The sequence below is a fragment of the Nothoprocta perdicaria genome, unplaced genomic scaffold (genome assembly GCF_003342845.1).
Source record: "Nothoprocta perdicaria isolate Ctin4 unplaced genomic scaffold, notPer1 scaffold_336, whole genome shotgun sequence".
Lineage (NCBI taxonomy): Eukaryota > Metazoa > Chordata > Aves > Tinamiformes > Tinamidae > Nothoprocta > Nothoprocta perdicaria.
The window spans coordinates 101,179-118,343 of record NW_020455573.1 but is presented as its reverse complement, the minus strand read 5'-3'; the positions used below and the strand labels follow the sequence as shown (position 1 = coordinate 118,343).

The following is a 17,165-nucleotide window of genomic DNA, read 5'->3' as shown; positions in this document are numbered from 1 at the left end:
GCAGAGCAGGGAAATTTGGGCAGCAACAAGCGGACGTCGCCCTAGTGATTCTTACCGAGAGCTTATTTTTTATTATAAATCGCCCAGGAAACAATGTCACCCTCCCGGGTGCAAATCTCTGCTGCAAAGTCCCGCTCCCATCGCACCCGTAGGTGACAGCCTCATGGTGGSCTCCACCTCATGGGCGGTTGTCTTGGGGCACTCTCATGGGAGATTGAACTGCTTTTCCACCCATTAGGTTCTGGGTCGCTACTTCATTTTCTTGCTTCTTGCAACCCGTTTATCTGTTTTTCTGTGCGGGGGATCCTACCCCACTTGGGGACACTGGCATTCAGCTTGGCGGCTTGAAGGACAACTGTTTGAGGGAAGATTTCTCTTTGTTCTCAGCCTTAAGAAATGAATTTGAGCTCCAAGTTCGGTTGGGCTAAGTGGACACTCCTGGGTGGTTGTGTTTGTTGTTGCTGCGTTTGTTGGCTCGGCTGCACCTCCGCCGTCCCCGTCACTGGGTGCTTGGCCCRGCTGGAGTACCCATGATGTGCTTGGAATATCCCGGAATATCCATGGAGGGTGCATGAAGCCCCAAGCCGTGGCTGTTCTCCTAAGCTGGCTAAACGGGCCTTGGGAAGGATTTGAGCAGAGGGGACGAGCCGGGAGGTGATCAAAGCAGGCTGGATCCCTGCTGTGAGGCTGCCCTCTCTCCAACATCGGAGCGTCCTGGACTCTCAGCCCTCATCCCACGCTGCCGTACGGGGTAATACTGAGTGCTGCTCGCCTGTTCTGAACTCTGTGTCCAATCCCATTTTGTCCGTTTCTTTTTTCCCGATGAAATTCCATTGGTGATTTTTCCATTTCCACTTTCCTCGGGACGCTTTGATCATCCACGCAGTTTCTGCGTGCGTCCACTTCGTTAGCAACCTGTTGTGAAAGCCGCAGCATCCCTGCCTGGAGCATCTCAATGCATTGAGCATGGTCACGATCATTGCTGGCCACCCAAAATATCAGCAAAACTTACGGAAATGCCCCGCTTCTTCTCGCCGGGGGTTCGAGCCAGGCCCGTTTGCCCACGCGGCATCCCCGACACTTCGCCCGGAGCCTGGGGGAGCCCGAGGCCCTTGCGGCCCCGCGGGAGCTTTTGCTGCGCCCGCGTGGGCGCTCAGGGGAAYGGGGTTAACGGGGTTAACGAGGGCAAGCAGCGGGCGAGAAAAGCCGCATCGCGCCGAGGAGATGCCCGGCTCCCTCCCTTTGATCCTGGCAGGCGGCAAGTGGTAAACACGGAGAAAAAAAAAAACCGCCAACCTTCCCGGCTATATTTAATCCTTTTCTTTCCTATAATGTGCCTTTCGGACCAGAAACTGCATGGAAACGGTGCTAAAAATAAAAGGAAGGGGGGATAAAACGGGGAGGAAGGCGCTGCGGGGCGTGCTGGGGAGGAGAGCGCGCTAACGCGTGCGCCGGGCGGATCTCGGCAGAGAAAGGCCCCTCTGTTCCGGCGTGACTCAGGCGTGGGGCTGGGCGCGCGGGGTGGGCGCGGGGGCGCCGGTGGGCGCGGGTTTGCCCCCACGCGGCCGCTCTGCCCTGCGCCGGGTGCTCTGCACAGGGGCAGCCGCCGGCAGCAGCTCCGGGGTCGGCGCGGGAGGTTTCGCCCTCCCTGCCTCGCACCCGGCTCCCCGTCCCGCACACCCGCCCGGCCCGGAGCCTTTCTCGTGCTCTGCCCCTTGTCCTTGCCCCCGGTGGCACATCTGGATTCATTGAGGTGACGATACCCATGCCCCGGGATGCAAATTCAGGCGGATTTTCCTTTCTTTATTAAAGCATCCATATTGTTTGTTGATATTCTAATCCCATGCTAGGAGGGGATCCGGCCGCGACGTGGGAAGGCCAGGGGAGGCTGCACGAGGGATCCTTCCACCAGGCCACGAGGGATCCTTCCCTTCCCCCTCGCTGGGAAGCGCGCGGGCAGGAGCCAGCAGGAAGGGCCGGGAAGGGGGCAGCGGGCCCGGAGGGGAAGCGGGAAAGGGCGCCTGCAAAGAGAGATGCGCGCGGCGCCGAAAATGGCACTGCTCTGTACGCTGGGCGGGGGGGCACCCCGGGGGTGGCGCGGTCCAGCCGGAGCATCCCGCATCCCTGCGCCGTTCCCATGGCGACGGCGGCTCCCGGGATGCAGTGCCTGCGGAGAGCAGCCGCCAAAATGGCTGCGCGGCGGCGGCGGCAGGAGGAGGAGGAGGACGAGGACAAGGAGGAGGAGGAGGAGGAGGGCTGCCCGCACCGTGTTTGCTCTTATTTTTAGCCCTCATTTTAATTCGTGGCACCCCAGAAACCTTCGCCGCCCACCTTCCTGCAGCCCCAAAGCCAGTTTGTGCCATTAATTAGCCTGTTTTCCCAATGTTTTAAAGCAAAAAAAAAAAAAAAAAAAAGGCTTGCTTTGCAAACCACGTTGCCAAGCCTGAAACAGGGCTGTAAATCAGTGCAGCGAGTGGTGCGGCACACAGAGGACCCCGGCTCTCCATCCAAGCTGTGCAGGTGCTTAAAGCATCTCTAAATTAGTATAACACCACTCTCCTTTTTCCCACCTCCAATATTTCCCTCTCCCTTGCTGACCGGTGCTAGAGAAGAAGYGATGGGCAAATTTGCACCTATAGAAACTTCCTATTTTTATAGCCAGCTCTTTAGCTGAATATTTTAAGACAGGAGGCGAGCTCTACCTTGCTAAAAATAAAGCCAACTCCTCCACCTCGGCTGCGCCTCAATTATAAAAAGTGCCTCCACCGGAGCCTTTAGCTGCCATTTCAAAGCAAAATTAAAATTCCGCTCCGTTTGGCCGGTTTGACAAGAATTATTGAGCCCTCTCATGACGCGGCGGGTCCGAGAAAGCTGCTTCTCTCCAGAGCACCCAGGCAGTTTGGAACATGAAAGGCCCCAAACAATCCATTATTCGCAGGCGGGCCGGCGTTCCCGGCCGGCTCCGGCGAGCGCGTCCGTCGGCTCGTGCGCGTCACCGACCTCTGCAGCGCTCGGCAAWCAAGCCTGTTATTAAAGCACTGCTTTAAGCTTAGGCAGGGTAAATGCTTTGAAGATGGTTTTAATTGCCTTTTTTCTTCTTCTTCCTTTTTTCCCCTCCCCAACCTCAGGCTCCAGTCTCGAGCAGAARGCTGGAGAATTTCATTCAAAAATTTTGCATTCAGCACACTCTAAATGGGATATTTTGAATGTGAATTGAAAATTGCATCTGCATCTCAGATGCCAATGGCTTTTACAGCCCTCCAGAGCAGAAAACACTTGGACTAGCAGGATTCAAACTCAGTATTTCTCCTTTTTTTGCTTGCATTTTAAGCTGACAGCTAGAATTGTTTTCTTCCCATGTCATTGCATCTATTTCTTTGTGTATTTTGGGGTGGAAATGCGGAGTATTTGCTGGCTTCCCTTGTGTTATGTCTTCATGGAAGATATTCRAGCAAAACGATGCTGGCAAATAAATCCACCGAGCGGACGATGGAGTCGTGGCCAGTGACGRCCAAAAGCTGTTGGCTTCTCCGCTGGGGACAATTTGGATTAGAGCTGCGCAAAGTGGATGTTAAAGTATTGGCTTAGCAATATTGCATGGACATCTATTTCTTTATTATTATATGGTTATATTAGTATTATTTTAATTTATTAGTAATTATGATATTGTTGTATGCCTGGAAGCCGGGGATTACGGTGCTCAGAGCTTGTTGCAGCTGGCAGCTCAGGAAAGGTGGAAACCCATTGCATGGTTTTTTTTCCACTTTCTAGCCAAAAAACACCTGCAAACCTGAGCTGGGTTTGTTTGTTTTGGCAGCGAAAATCCAGGTGTGATTGAGGGCGGCTTTGGTAACATGGACGCTTTCCAAAAACTGAAGTTTTTGTAAGAAAAAGTAAGAAAACCTGCGGCCTGTGCATGGCAGAAAGTGCATGTGTTTGGGGGTTCCTCTTGCTGCTGCTTCCTCTAAGTGACTGTTCTGGGGGAGATGCAAGCCAAGTTTGAGCTAAAAAGAAATCACAGTGGGTTGGAAGATGGGGGTTTTGGGGATCRTCTCACTTGTGAGTTACCAAAGATCCCACGGTGGACAAGGCAGCTTTCCTCGTGGGACCCACACGTCCTTGCGATTCCAAGCGCATGAAGCCTTTCTAATCTCAATCCGTGCATTCCGGGGTAATTAGAGTTAACTGCAAATATATGTGCTGGTCATTTTGAACATTTCCCCGCAAATTTTGGAAYTTAGTCTAAAAGCATGGCAGAAGAGAAAGGTGCAGCGGATCTGTTTTGTCTGAGCTTGGTTTGTATAAACAACTTGCAAAACAGCGATGCTTCCCAGGTAGAATTAAGAGAAAACCCCCCATCTTTATTTGGCGGTAGGAAAGCAGTAGGAAAAGAGGGATAAATCATCCGTGCTGGTTCCAATGCTGGGAATCCCGGTGGGAATGGCGAGTGTTGCCAGTTCCGTTGCAGTTTTAGCGCTGCTTTTCCTTGCAGCAYGTCGCCGTGAAGGCTCCGGAGGTAAAACCCTTGCCGGGAATGGCGGTGGAGGAGGCAGCCCGGAATAGCCAGGTGGTCTCCTCTCTCTTTGTCCCCGTCCTTGTGCTGCCCGACCGCTCCTGGCACCTTCGCTCTGCCATCCCTTGGCCATCAGGAGGAGGAGGAGGAGGAGGAGGGGAAGAAGGAGCCTCCACTCACAGCCAGGCCCTAGGGTTGACCTGCTGTTCCCGAGCAGCCAGGCCCGTGATGGGAACGACAATGGGAACCAAGCCCTGGCGGCTCCTGGTATCCCTTCAGTAAGACCTTGTCCAAACGGGATCTTTGGGCTGCTCTGTCTTGGCAAGAAGGAAAATCACCTGCAGCCAGCAAATAGGAAGCACATCTGAGATCTCGGAGGGAAGGAGAGAGGAGGGCACCGCTGGCAGTGCCAACACGGGCGCGCGGGCACAGTGTGCACCGTGTGGGGTTGTCACGAGGCAAGTGCAAAGCTCCCAGGGGGATATTTTCCTTCCTGCTCCGGCCTTGCACCCAGCAGGAGAATTGGGGAAGCTCTTTTGGAGCCGTGGTCGGGATTGCAGCCGAGCCGCCACTCGTCGCCCGCCCTTCGGCTTTTCTGTCTTCGAAAAAACGAAGCGGTCGTTTTTAATGCAGTCGGAAGAGCTGATAACAGCGAAGCTCAGCGCCTCGCAGCCAGGGTGCTCCGCGCGAGAGAAGCGCAGAAGCGGGAGGGTTGTTGGGAGCCTGTGGGCTTGGGCTGCGCTTTCCCTGCGGAAGCGGCTGCGGAGCGGCCGGGCAGCGAGGGCTGCTTTGCAGCGTGAGCYCCTTCCCACCCGCGCGGGCTCCAGCGCCGCGGGAAGGGGGGCTCGGGGCCAGGGTTTTGCCGCGCACCCAGGTGCTTGCAGCGCATCGCCCGCGTCCTGCGGCGAGCTCCCCGCGCCCCGCCGCGCTCCAGAGCCTCCGTCAAACGGCAGCGAGAGCTGAAGCGCAACCCGCGGCCGGAGCGGAGCGCGCCGCGCTGCTCGCCCATCTGCAGCTGCTGCGTCGCTTCGCAGCCGAGCTCGTCCCCCCAAATGCCCCATCGACTCCTCTTTTTAGCCCTAAAAAGCAGCTGGGTTCTCCTCTGTTCGCTTCAGCTTTTAGTTGAGGGTTATAAAGCATACAGCTTAGCCAGGCTGGAACGTATTGACAACAGCAGCAGCTCCTGAGCACGTCCCGGGCGCTGCCCTGGCGCCGGCGTTGCGAGCCCCAGCCGCTGCACTGTGGTAACGGGGCACGTTGCCCCACGGAGCAGCCTCCGTTCCAGCCACCCCAGTGGACGGTATCTCTGGAGCCCATCTGGAGCGTTTAGGGGTCGGGTGTACTGATCGTGTAAGGGAAAACATGAGACGGAGATAAGGGCRTGATCCGGTTTCCTGCGGCAGGGCAGAGCCTCCTGCTCCATCCCACCGGCACTGCTCATCCTGGCACCGCCCGGCGCTCGCAGACCCAGCTCCGCGACACGGCGCTCGGCACCGCTCGGTTGGTGTCTGTTCGCGTGGGCAAAGCCAGGTGAGGGCCGTAGATCTTCTCAACCTGCAGTCCTGCTCTGCATCATTCAATGCAGTCCTTGGATAGCATCGTGTTTGAGAGTGTTTAGTCAGGGCCTTTGCTCCCAATCAGGTCAGAATGGGGAAYTGGTTTGGATTTAAGGAACGAGTGAAAAATCCAGCAAGTTGGAGCAATACTTCATTTCACCTGGTCGCAGGACTCATTGACTTTGACCAGCTTTTGGACTCCTCTAACCTAATCCCTTGGCCGAGTTGCATAAATTCACCTGATAACACAGAATATTGTCTGTTAGAGAGCCCTTGCCTTAAACCGAGATGTCATCAACTGCCTTGTCTTGGTAAGAGCAGAAGCGATTGGGAAGGAGCATTAACCCTTTCCTCCTTGGAGGTCACACCTTCCCCGAAGTCCTTTGGACCCTTGCCCTTTTCCTGGTGGGCTTCGAGTCTGGTACCCGAGCGCTGCTGTCCGCTGACACGCACTGGCCGTCCCTGAGGTCCCGCCTGCATCTCCTTCCTTGGAGCTGCGGGATGGTGCTGAGGTTGTAGGAACAGCCCCGATGGAGTCGGCTGTTTCACTGGTGTTTTCTCTGCAGCGCGCGGCTCAAGCTGGAAAAGAGAAGCTCAGCAGCCGCGGAGGGGAAGGAGACCGGCTTGCCCAATTGCACCGCGGAACGGGGAATCACGAGACTCAGAAGAAACCTCTTTTGCAAAAGAAAAAAAAAAAAAATAGTCGTTTCTGTCCTGTTTATTAAAAACCCTCCCCAGCTACTCCTGTAGCACATGGAGGAAAGAAAAGAAATTGTGCCGCAAAAAGCAGGATGCTCGAAGGCAGCTCTTGGGTTAGAGTGACAAGTATTGAGGGCTTGTTACATGGGTAAGGGTTGGAAATGGTTCAGGTTGGTGTAGGACTTTCTTGCAGGGCAGGTACTGAGCAGAGACATCCACTCGCCGGGTTGGTGCTTGTACAGCATGGCTTAAACTGCAGGGGAARGCATCTTTCCTCGGGGATTATTTCACCACGGTGGCTTCTTATCTTGCCACTGCACCAGCTCTTTAGCCATCATATAGGAAACCTCTTGGAAGGGTGTGATAGCCTTGGAACAAAGAGTTCATCTGTCACTGGTGGAAGCATTTGCTTGGCAATTCAGCTTTTCCTCGCCATTGGCAGCTCAGTTTTCTCATTTATCACGGAGAGCAGAGATTTAACTCCGGGAAGCCCAGAGGAGGATGGAAGCTGATTAGAAACCGGGGCAGGGGGATGTTGGGCTGCGCTGGAGTGACTGCAGCAAGATAAGGGCACGCCGAGCGCCGGAGCCTGCCCAAGGTGGTGGTGTGGTAATGGGTTTAGGCTGTGCAGGCCTGCGGTTGGGGTAGCACAATTGTCCGGGCCATGGAGAAACCTACTGATTTGGGCTCTAAATGTGGAAGCCCGAAACAGGGATAAGTCTCCCTGCAAGGTGATGGGCCTGGATGCGCTGCTTGGCACCCCCAGGTAGCATTGGATGGAGCTTGGGGTTTTTGGCTCAGGCAGGGGCCCATGGAAGGATGAACATCCCATGGAAGGATGAACATCCATGGGCCCCTGGATGCAATTTTGAGAACAGAGGCTGCAGTTTTCAGAACGAACTTTCCGGCTGAGCAAGAAGTTGCGTTTCGGAGCAGGGGATTTTGCAACGTTTCCGTGGCGGGTGACGGAGGCCAGCGCTGCGCGCAGCCGTGCGCTGCCCTGTGGGGGCATCCCATAAACACTGGGAAACGCGTTGCCACCAAAATGCAAGCGCTGAATCAAGCTGGGAATCAGCCAAGATGGTTGAGCCCCGAGCGTTTCCTCCTCAAATGTTTTCATTTCTGTAAGTGGAAAAATCTTTTGTGTGGATGCACCTGTTTCTCCTGCTGGCTTGGCCACAGGAAGAGCATCTAGACATGCTTCAATGGGGATATTTCAGCTATTTCAGTAAATCCAAACTCCTTGTTGAGCCAGGTAGGCAAAGCAGAAGCAGAAGTAGGTCACGTATTAAAATGAGACATTGTTGTGTTCTCTTCCTAGCTATTTTTCTTCCATCTATGCGGGTTGCACTAACATCCCARTGAGTAAAGAGGAGAGAACAAAGCAGAGCAGAAGTGCCAGCGTTCTTCATTTGGGACTGGTGCTTCAAATCCCTCCTTTTAGCAGGAATGTTGAGATACTGGGATCACCATCAGCAAATGTTGCTGAAGTAAGAAGTGGGAATCAGTTGCCCCCATCTCCATGCACAAAGTCTACCAAAAATCCCTCCCAGCATTTTGCCTCCTGTGCAGATCGTTTTCCTGCTCTCTTAAAGTTCTGCTTCCTAGAAGCTTTCTTGGTATCTTGTAGGGCATCAGGAGTCCCCAGTATTACAGAAATATGAGGGGGAAAATGCGGTAGTCTCAGAAATCCGGCARCTTGAAAGGCAGAAATGTTGGCCACCTTCCATCGTTGAGATGTAGGGTTGTATATTTTGGCTTGGCTTTCTTGCCATGGAGCTGCTGGCTGATCCTGACCTCCTGGTGAATGAGCTGGTCACATTCCTTAGGGCAGATCTGACCATGGTCAGTCCTTGGAGATGACATAGGAGTCCAAAATCCCATCCCTCTTTCTAAACACCTCCTCGGCACCGTGCATCACTGCATCTTCTTTCTCTCTCTCTCTCTCTCGCTGTCTCTTTTTTTTTTTTTAATGATCTCCTGGGTGACCAACCAGCCATTCCTATCTCTTATCCATTCTGAGTTGAGATACTAAAGCCGAAGGTTCTCAAGGCTTCAGAAATGGTTGCTTCTGGAGAAGCTTAGTGCAAGTTGTTTGGGCCACCGATGGTGAACCTGCTCCAGTATCATCCTTTGGATAGAGGCAGCCTCAGGGACGTGGCTAATGGCACATGGGGACATCAACAGTCCAAAGGACAACGTGGATACAGTGCGGTTGGCATGGTCACCTCTGTGCCCTGCCCTCTCCTTTCCAAGGACGTGATGGACCTATTGAGACATCCATGCCCTGGATCATGTTGACCTGTTGCATGCCTGGTCCTGGTGTATCCATCACCATCCTTTAATGCTGCCTTGCTTGGTGGGATCWGATGCTTGTTTTAAGCTGCTTTAGTTTTAGGAGATTCCTGGCATAGTTGGGCCTCCCCAGAAAGCATCATCCCGGCTCCCACATCCCTACATCCTTGGGCATCCAAGAGCGGCACCAGCAAAGGTATCTAGTGTAGAAACTAAGGCAGAAATCATTCAGATCACGTATACATGGCACTGGAAGGCCACGTCTTTGAGCTGTATCCTGGGTATCGCCCAGGAAGATGCTGAGGCTCCGCTTTTGCTCTGGCTATGGCTGAAGACTTAAACTCGTTAATTCTGACACGCCGATTTTGCAAAATGCACTGATGTCGAGCCCTCCAGTGCAGACAACCGGGTGAAAAAGGCCTCTCCAAAGCTTTTGTTGGCACTTAAAATAACTGGAGAACAGAGGATTAACTGGAGAAGGTGACGATGTTGTGTCGGCACCACAGCCCCTGCGGATTGGGAATCCCGATCTGTGATTGCTGCCGCTCTCAGGAACCAGATTAGCGGTTTAAGCCGCAGATCAAGGCGACAGGTAAAAGGCACTGGMACGTGTGACCATCACCTTCAGAGAGCAAACTCCTCCGCCTTTTACCAAAACCATGCAGAATTCCAACAATGCAACCATTTTTCCAAACCACCCCCTAGAACCCGTTTCCATCCCACCCACATGGACCCATCCGCGAATGGCCCAAAATGACGCTGCACTCCTGTTGCTCCTGGAACCTACTGATGGTCTGCAAAACATGAGCAGCCGCAGGACATGGCAAGAACGTGCCGGGAGATGCATTTTTTTTTCTTTATTTAATCTGTGAGCTGCTCTGTTGATCCGGCGGCGTCACCTTTGCCGCCGGCGCACGTGCCCGCGTGGGAGAGTTTCTATTCCGAGCCCCAGCACCCTAATGAGCTCAGAGCTTTGCTCCCCCACAAGCTCTCGCCGCACGTGCTCCGAGCTCGCCGCAGCTGTTACTGCACCTCGGTGCTGCGCAAAAGCGCCGGAAAAGCGTCCGGGACGCAGCCGCTTCCCCAGCCGGCACCACGTGGCCCTTGTGGTTTCCCGTGGTGAGGAGACGTGAGCGCGGGCGCCAAGCGCAGCGCGTCGGCRCGCAGGGCCCCGGGCAGGGTTGGGGCTGGCGTGTGCCGGGAGGCTTCGCAYGGCATTGCACATTGCGGCTCCAAAGCCCTTCTGCAAAGGCCAGGCTCCTTCCTGGTTGTGGTTGGGCTGCACAAAGGTGGGAAATGTGGATAATCAAAGGGTGGAGAGGGCAGCTGCTGCAGCTGCAGGGTGCCGCTCGGTTCGGGCTGTGCTGGAAGGGCGCTTGGTGGCCCTCTTGGCTGCACCGAGGTTTCCCCTTCCCAACTCACAGCGCCAGCAGTGTGAAGGAGCAAAGAGGACATCAGATTGTTTCCTCAGCTGCCCCAAGACACTAAGTTCTTCACTTTAGCCTCCTGGAACTACATGAGCTGTTTCTGTCAGCAGCGGCTTTTAATAAGAGATGGTGAAAGGGGAGTTGTTACCCTTATGTTCTTAATGTGCCTTTGAGCCCCAAGCGCCGGTATCGTCGCCCCGCCAGCCGCAGCAGAGCACGAGTGGTCGCCTGAGATAGATGGGCCCCGGCGTCCTGCAGCGCCGGGAGCCCCCGTGCGCCGCCCCTTATCTGGTCCAGAAGTGGCACCTGCGGGAGCTGCAGATACGTGAGTGTTTGTCACCTCCAGTGCCACCCGCATCCGGGTAGAGATGACACCCCGCTGGGGAGGAAGCACTGCAGCCTGCCTGGAAACGGTGCTCGTCCTCCTTGATGGGCCTTTGGCTTTGGGGACAAGCTGGAGACTTCCAAACCCTGCTTCTTTTTTCACTTGTTTCTGAGATGCAGAGATGCTTTTGACGGACCAGCAGTGCTGACAGATGTCCCTGGCCGTTTATGCACCGCTGGGCTTGCGTTTTCCCCCGGGTCCTGATGTAAATGCTCAGTGAAAAGGCGAATGTCTCGTGGGCCGGTGGGTGCTGGGGCTGCAGTCACCCCGGCCCTGCCGCACTGGCCTTCGCCGGGTCTCGCCGGGTCTCGCCGGGTCTCGCCGGGGCCTCGCTGCCGCCTGCGGCTCCCCCTGCTCCCAGACCCCTCCGGTGGCTCCGCTCCCAACCTCAGAAGCCCTCAGCTTCTTCAGGAGAGGCGCAAGCCCAGGGCTGGAGCGGAGGGTCAGAGCAGGTGGAGGGGGAGAAGCGGCCGAGTCCTGCCAGGTTCATGGGGACGTCAATGCACAGAGTGAAAYGAAGCAGCCGTTGGGATCGGGAGCTGCCACTTGGATGCCGAGTCTGTTTCCATCCGAAAAAGCTCCGGTTGCCGCTACATAAAAAGAGGGCAGTGTTTTCCCAAAGCAAGGAGGCCTCCGCGCGCTGCTGAAGGAGGATTTATCGGCATCGTGCTGCCAAGGCGCCCGTCATTCCCACGAAAACTCCCTTTTCTTCCCTGCGCCTTTGCAAGTTGCTTCGGTGCCAGAAAGCCGGCGTTTCCTCCCAAGCATGGTCACAGCCAGCATTTGCATCTCGACGTCTCTTCTAATGGCCCRCTTGTTAAAAATAAGTAATTTTATTTCCCAGAAGATGCCCGGCARGCACATCCATCACTTTGTCCTAATTGACTCTACTTTTGTGAGCCTTGGCGGCCAAACCTGCCAGGAGAAGCTCAAGGGGGGGATGATCCGAGCGGCGGAGCGCTTGGTGCGTGGGGTTGCATTAGCACTGGTGCCRTGTAGATGTCCTGCTAATTGTGCATCCCTGGATGGTAGGAGATTCCAGGAAGAACATTAAAGGCTTCACAAAACTAGAGGCTAACGCTTGGAGCATGTTTTCATACACTCAAGATGGATATAGTCATAGCTGGAAGTTTCTTAAATATTCCTCTAAGCCCTGCAGAAGACCCGGAGATCGTTCTTAGGCAATTAATAAATTCAGGAACACTCCTAAGTACTTAACGGTTTGCCAGGATTCCGGGACTCGGAGCGAGGGTGGTGAACAGGCAGGCGGGATCTTCCCGTGTTTGCGGTCGCGTAGGGCAAACCTTCCTCCTCTGGTTTCTCCCCGAGAGCCTTGTCGTGAGTGACCCATCCCACTGGCATGGAGCAGTGGAAGAGCAGCGTGCCAGGCTGCTGAGGAACGTGCCATGGAAACCCCTTCAGTCAAGGCACATCCTGGATGCGAGATTTCGCTCCACCTTTGCTTCCATCAACGTCTTGTTTAGCTTGAGCACCCTGACCCCTTCTGAGAGTGCATTGCCCTGGCCCATAACAGTCCATATTGCTGGATTTCCAGGAGAGCGGCTGGGCCATCCCCATTTTGGACGGTTCACAGCCTCTTTAGGATCTGAATTCTGCAGGAGCTTGGGAAGTTGTGTCATCGGGTAARGTCTGGTTGTGTCGGGGAGGTTTGGACAGTGTTTGGCTGCGGGTTACTGGCTCCTGCAGATGCTGTTTCTGCCTTGCAGTCCAGAAATGAACCGTCTAACTCGTGGGCAGCCAACATCTGCCATCGCGCCCTTGGCCACTGTGCCAGCAGGTGTGACGCTGATGTGGTCGATGGGCTGGAAACCAAGCTGATGTCTCCTCCAACCTCTTCCTTCCTGGCTGCCAAGCTCACCCAGGAGCAGCGTCCAAGAGACCTGGGGTCCTGGCAGATGGAGCTGCTGGTGGAGCTGGTGGGAGCGCTCAAGGTTGTGTTGTCTATCCATGAAGGCCAAGGGGCTTTCAAAGGGGGTRGGTCCCTCATGCTGTTCCAGAGATGTCCTGCTTCCCAGGAAAAAGGTTTTGAGGCTGAAGCCTCTTCTCGTGTGGAAAAATAAGGTAATGTGTGATCAAGAGTAGATGGATATTGTCGTGATGGGATCTGGGGAGGAAGCAGAGCCCAATGTAAAGGGAACAGCTAGAGGCAGAGAAGATCAGTGCATCTCCAAGAGAAGTGTCTTCTCCGGAGCCCAGCATCCCAGAGCAGTGTTGACCTCACGTCCCTGTGGACCCACACAGACCTCCTGGAGCTCCTGCAGAAGCAGCAGGAGCTGAGCCCTCACCAGATTTAGCTTCGCACTTAAGGTCGCTCAGCCTGGAGAAGCTCAAAGTGGGTCACGGCCCTTCTAATTCCCAGGCTTGGGTGCTGCTGGTGGCCCAGATGCCAATTAATGAGATCCCCGTTGCGTGCCCGGCGCCGGCTTAGGGCAGCGCACGAGGGTCAGCAGAGTTCGGCCCTCAGCGGCTACGAAACCCGTCTATCTCCTTACCTATAATTTGACACGGGCTGTGAAGGGAAGTTCTTAGCACGGTCCCCACTGCAGGCGCCTCCGCGAGCGCGTGACGGCGGGGACCTCAGCGAGCCCCGCCGTGCGTGCGCTCCTCCTGCTAAGACGCGGTAAAAATAGCCACCTAAGTAGAGATTTTAGCCTCAAGCAACCGAGGCGACAGTAAACGAGCATTAAATACCCAGGGCAACGTGAGGACTGGGTTATCAATGACCCTCCAAGCAAACAAGCAGTGATTTTCTGTTCTTTTTTTGAGCAGGAAACATCTCAACTGTATGGGAGCCACCTAAAAATGGGGCTTGCAGGTGACACAGTGAAAATGAAGGGTGTCCTACATGAGCATCTCACAGTGTTCGCCTCGGTGTGGTCTAGCTACCAGGAGCTGAGGTGGTGTCTGGACACTAAACACAGCAGATGTGGTCTAGAGATAGTGCCCACCTGCCCTGGTGCCCTCACACGTTGGGTGAGGTGGATGAGTTGATGACACCAAGTCTTTAGACCACTGATATTATCCTAAGAAATGCTGGAAGATGAGCAGGAATTTCAACTGCAGGGGAAGTCTCAGTAGGGATTTCCTCAAGGCCAAAGCGTTGGTCAGGTCTTCCCGCTTCCCTGAGGCTGAGGTGACTCCCAGAGACAGCATCTCAGAAAGCAGAAAAGAAAGAGAAAGCATCTTGGGCTCGAGAAAATCCATGACTACCCCATATCAAAGGGAGTAGCAGGAGGTTCTGTGCGTTGCTGCAACAGAAGTCCCTCACAGTGCAAAATAGTGSTTTTTTTTCATGGTCTTTAGCCAGAGGGGACGTTCTCTTGTCCATCACTGCCAGAGCAGGAGTCCGGCCCACTGGACGGGCTCAGCTGGGGGTGACCAACCAGGTGTGGCCAAAGGGTTTGGACATGGGAAGTCTCTGAGATCCCAGAGGTGCTGCTTCTGGAGGTGCTTGGCTCCCCATTAGAGGCCCTGGCAGGACCTGMCTGAGGAGGTCACCTCGGGGGGGACGTGGTTTGGGCCAGGGCTGGTGGCAGCATCGTCCCTGGGCCACACAGGGCCCGTCCCTCGTGCTCCGGCATCCAGCACCAACGGCAGGAGCCTGAGCTTTGACCTCCGGATGATTCTTCTCCTCCAGGCCCACAGCCTTCCAGGAGGAACCTTTCCTGTTTCGTTTTCCCCTTTCCTCTTTTGCCTTTTCCTTCTTTCTTTTTCCTTGCCCCTTTCCACTTCTCTCTCTTCCCTTTTCCCTTTTTTTTCCCCTTTCCTTTTCCATTTTTTTGCCTTGGGGACATTTTCCTTCCCACCCAGGAATCACTTTTAGCATTGAAGCCAGACGGAGACAGGCGGCAGCTGCTCTGCACTCCTGTCTGTCCATCCGTCCATCCCTCCATCCATCCCGCCATCCCTCCACAGAGAGAATCCTTCAGCACAGCACAAGCGGAGTAACTCCCTGGGGTTTCGGAGCTGTTGCCTCTGCATCCCGCGGAAACCTTTGCCCTTRCTCCAAATGTGGGGATTCAAGCGGGGTTTTGCACCGGGGCTTGTTAACCGCTCGGCTCTGCCTTCACTTGCGCTCCCGCTAACGGCTGTTCCCGCTTCYTCCCGCAGCGAGAGGCGCTCGCTGCCCGTCGCCGTCACCAACCCGGTGCAGTGCAGCCTGCACGGGCGCAAGTGCACGGTCGCCGTGGAGACGCGCGGGGAGCAGGCGCAGCCGCACTTCAGCCGCCAGCGCTCCGGCTTCGTCCTCTGCGTGCCGGGCAACTAGCGGCCGCGCTCGGGCGCCCGGCCGCGCGGCCGCCCGGCCCCGTTCGCCCAGCTTTCCAWATTGTCCGTATCGGTGGTTTGTTTTTAATACCGCACGCGGCTCCGGCTTAAAATAACCCCGGCTCTGTATCRGTCTGGCGGAACAGGTCGGGATATGAGGAAGCGGAATTAGTCCCAACGCGGCCCCTTGCCTGCTCCGATGGCTCAGGCCCCTCTCTGCGATGCCGGAAAGTGGGAGCCGGCTCCYGCCCGGCGAATCCCTCGGGATACGTGAGCTCCTTGGGGAGGAGGCCGGGAGATCTGTCATGGCAGTGGCACCTCAGTGTGTCCTTGTCCCCCCCAGAACGTGCTGCTTTGGAGCCCGGTGTCACTGCCACCGCCCAACCCCTCCTTGCGCCACCGAGACCCTCCCCGGTGCCGCGTTTCTCCTCAGATATTCCCAGCTGGATGGTCATGGCCAAAAGCGCCGTGGGCCTGATGGTCGGCCGTGACAGGAGGGGCCCTCCCAAGCCTGTTTTGGATTAGTGGTACTGGAACAGGGGGCTATTTATACGTATATATATCCATATATATATCTATATGGATATATACACATCCATAAATATATATATATATTTATATATATATAAAATGTATACACGTATATAACAAAAAGAGGTATACATTATATACATTTTATATATATGTATATATGATGTGTTCTGGCACTGCTGGTCAGGTCAGGATCTCCAGCCCACCAGCTGTGACCCAGCCCGGCTGTCCCCTCCTGTGGCAGCTCCCCGGCCTCCTCCCGGCTCCAGCCGGACCCTCGGTGACCACRGAGCCGAGGACACCAAAGCCCCCCAGCCCTGGCCCCCCGGGCGCGCTGAGACCCCCCAACTCGGTGCACGGCAGCGCCCGGCCCATGGCCCACCCAGCGCCTGCAAGGAGGGTCCTAACACTAACGGTGACAACGTTGTCCCTGATGACACGTGTCTTTAGGAAATAGAATATCCGGGCCCACTTTGATTTTATAGATATACATATATATATATATATATATATATAAAATATATATATTCCTGTTTTGTCTTTTGCCATAAATTAACTGTTTCTAAAATGTTTTGATTTTAAGCCCGGGGCAATAATGCAATGAACTGTTGTAGGGTTTTTTAAGATGTAATTCATATTTTAATGGGTAAAAAAGCCCAGAAAAAAAAACCTCCTCTTCCGGACCTGGCTCTCGTTTACATCTCCCCTATAGCACTAAAACACCCTGTAGCTGCAGCCCCCCGCCCCGCTCTCGACATGGTGCCGTTATCACCCATAAAACATCCTGCCCCTATCCCAGCGCTGCGGCCCTTATCCCGGCAAATCCCAGTTCCCSATGGCTCCAGGGCTGCAGAAAGGACTCGGGCTGCAGCCACTTTTCYGTGTAATGGATGGTCAGTGCATTTTTATTTAATCGGCACAGTACAAAAATAAATAAAAATAAGGGAGGGGGGATTAAATTACAGGCACACTGAGCCCCATGACACAGTCGGTCAGGTTATAAACCACACATACGTACAAACGCACTATACACATACATACAGAAAAAAAATGAGACAAATATAAATTAATCAGTAACAATATCCACCAATTTGGTCAACAAAGAGCTACGGAAGAGATTGCACTAAAAAAAATAAAAAAAAAAATAACGTACGCACACGTGTATAATTAGCAGGTTCCAATGTACAGCAATGAAGAGCTTCAAGTGAAAAATAAAAGATAGAATTAAATAATAATAATAATAATAATAATAATAATAAATGGCACATTATTTCTCCCTCTCGTTTGCAAGTTCTTTTTTTTTCTCTGAACGACGGATGGCCCAGAACTAAACTAAGATCTGTGCACACGAAGGAAAGAAAAAAATAAAACAGAATACAAAATAACCCCCTTATCGGTCGCCAGGCCTGATAAGGAAACACCAGCTCAGGACTGCGGCACCGGGGTGGTGACGGGGCTTTGTGCATGGGTGT

General features: G+C 54.3%; 1 protein-coding gene across 1 annotated transcript in view; it reads left to right on the top strand.

Annotated features, from left to right (window-relative positions):
• Positions 1-15,163, top strand: part of MYO1D (myosin ID) — a gene marked incomplete at its 5' end in the record, with an annotated part of 81,218 nt that extends 66,055 nt beyond the window's left edge. Inside the window, one exon of the mRNA XM_026043695.1 lies at positions 15,007-15,163. Coding sequence (XP_025899480.1) covers positions 15,007-15,163 — 157 coding nt within the window. The remainder of the gene's footprint in view (positions 1-15,006) is intronic.
• Between the last annotated feature and the right edge of the window lie 2,002 nt (positions 15,164-17,165).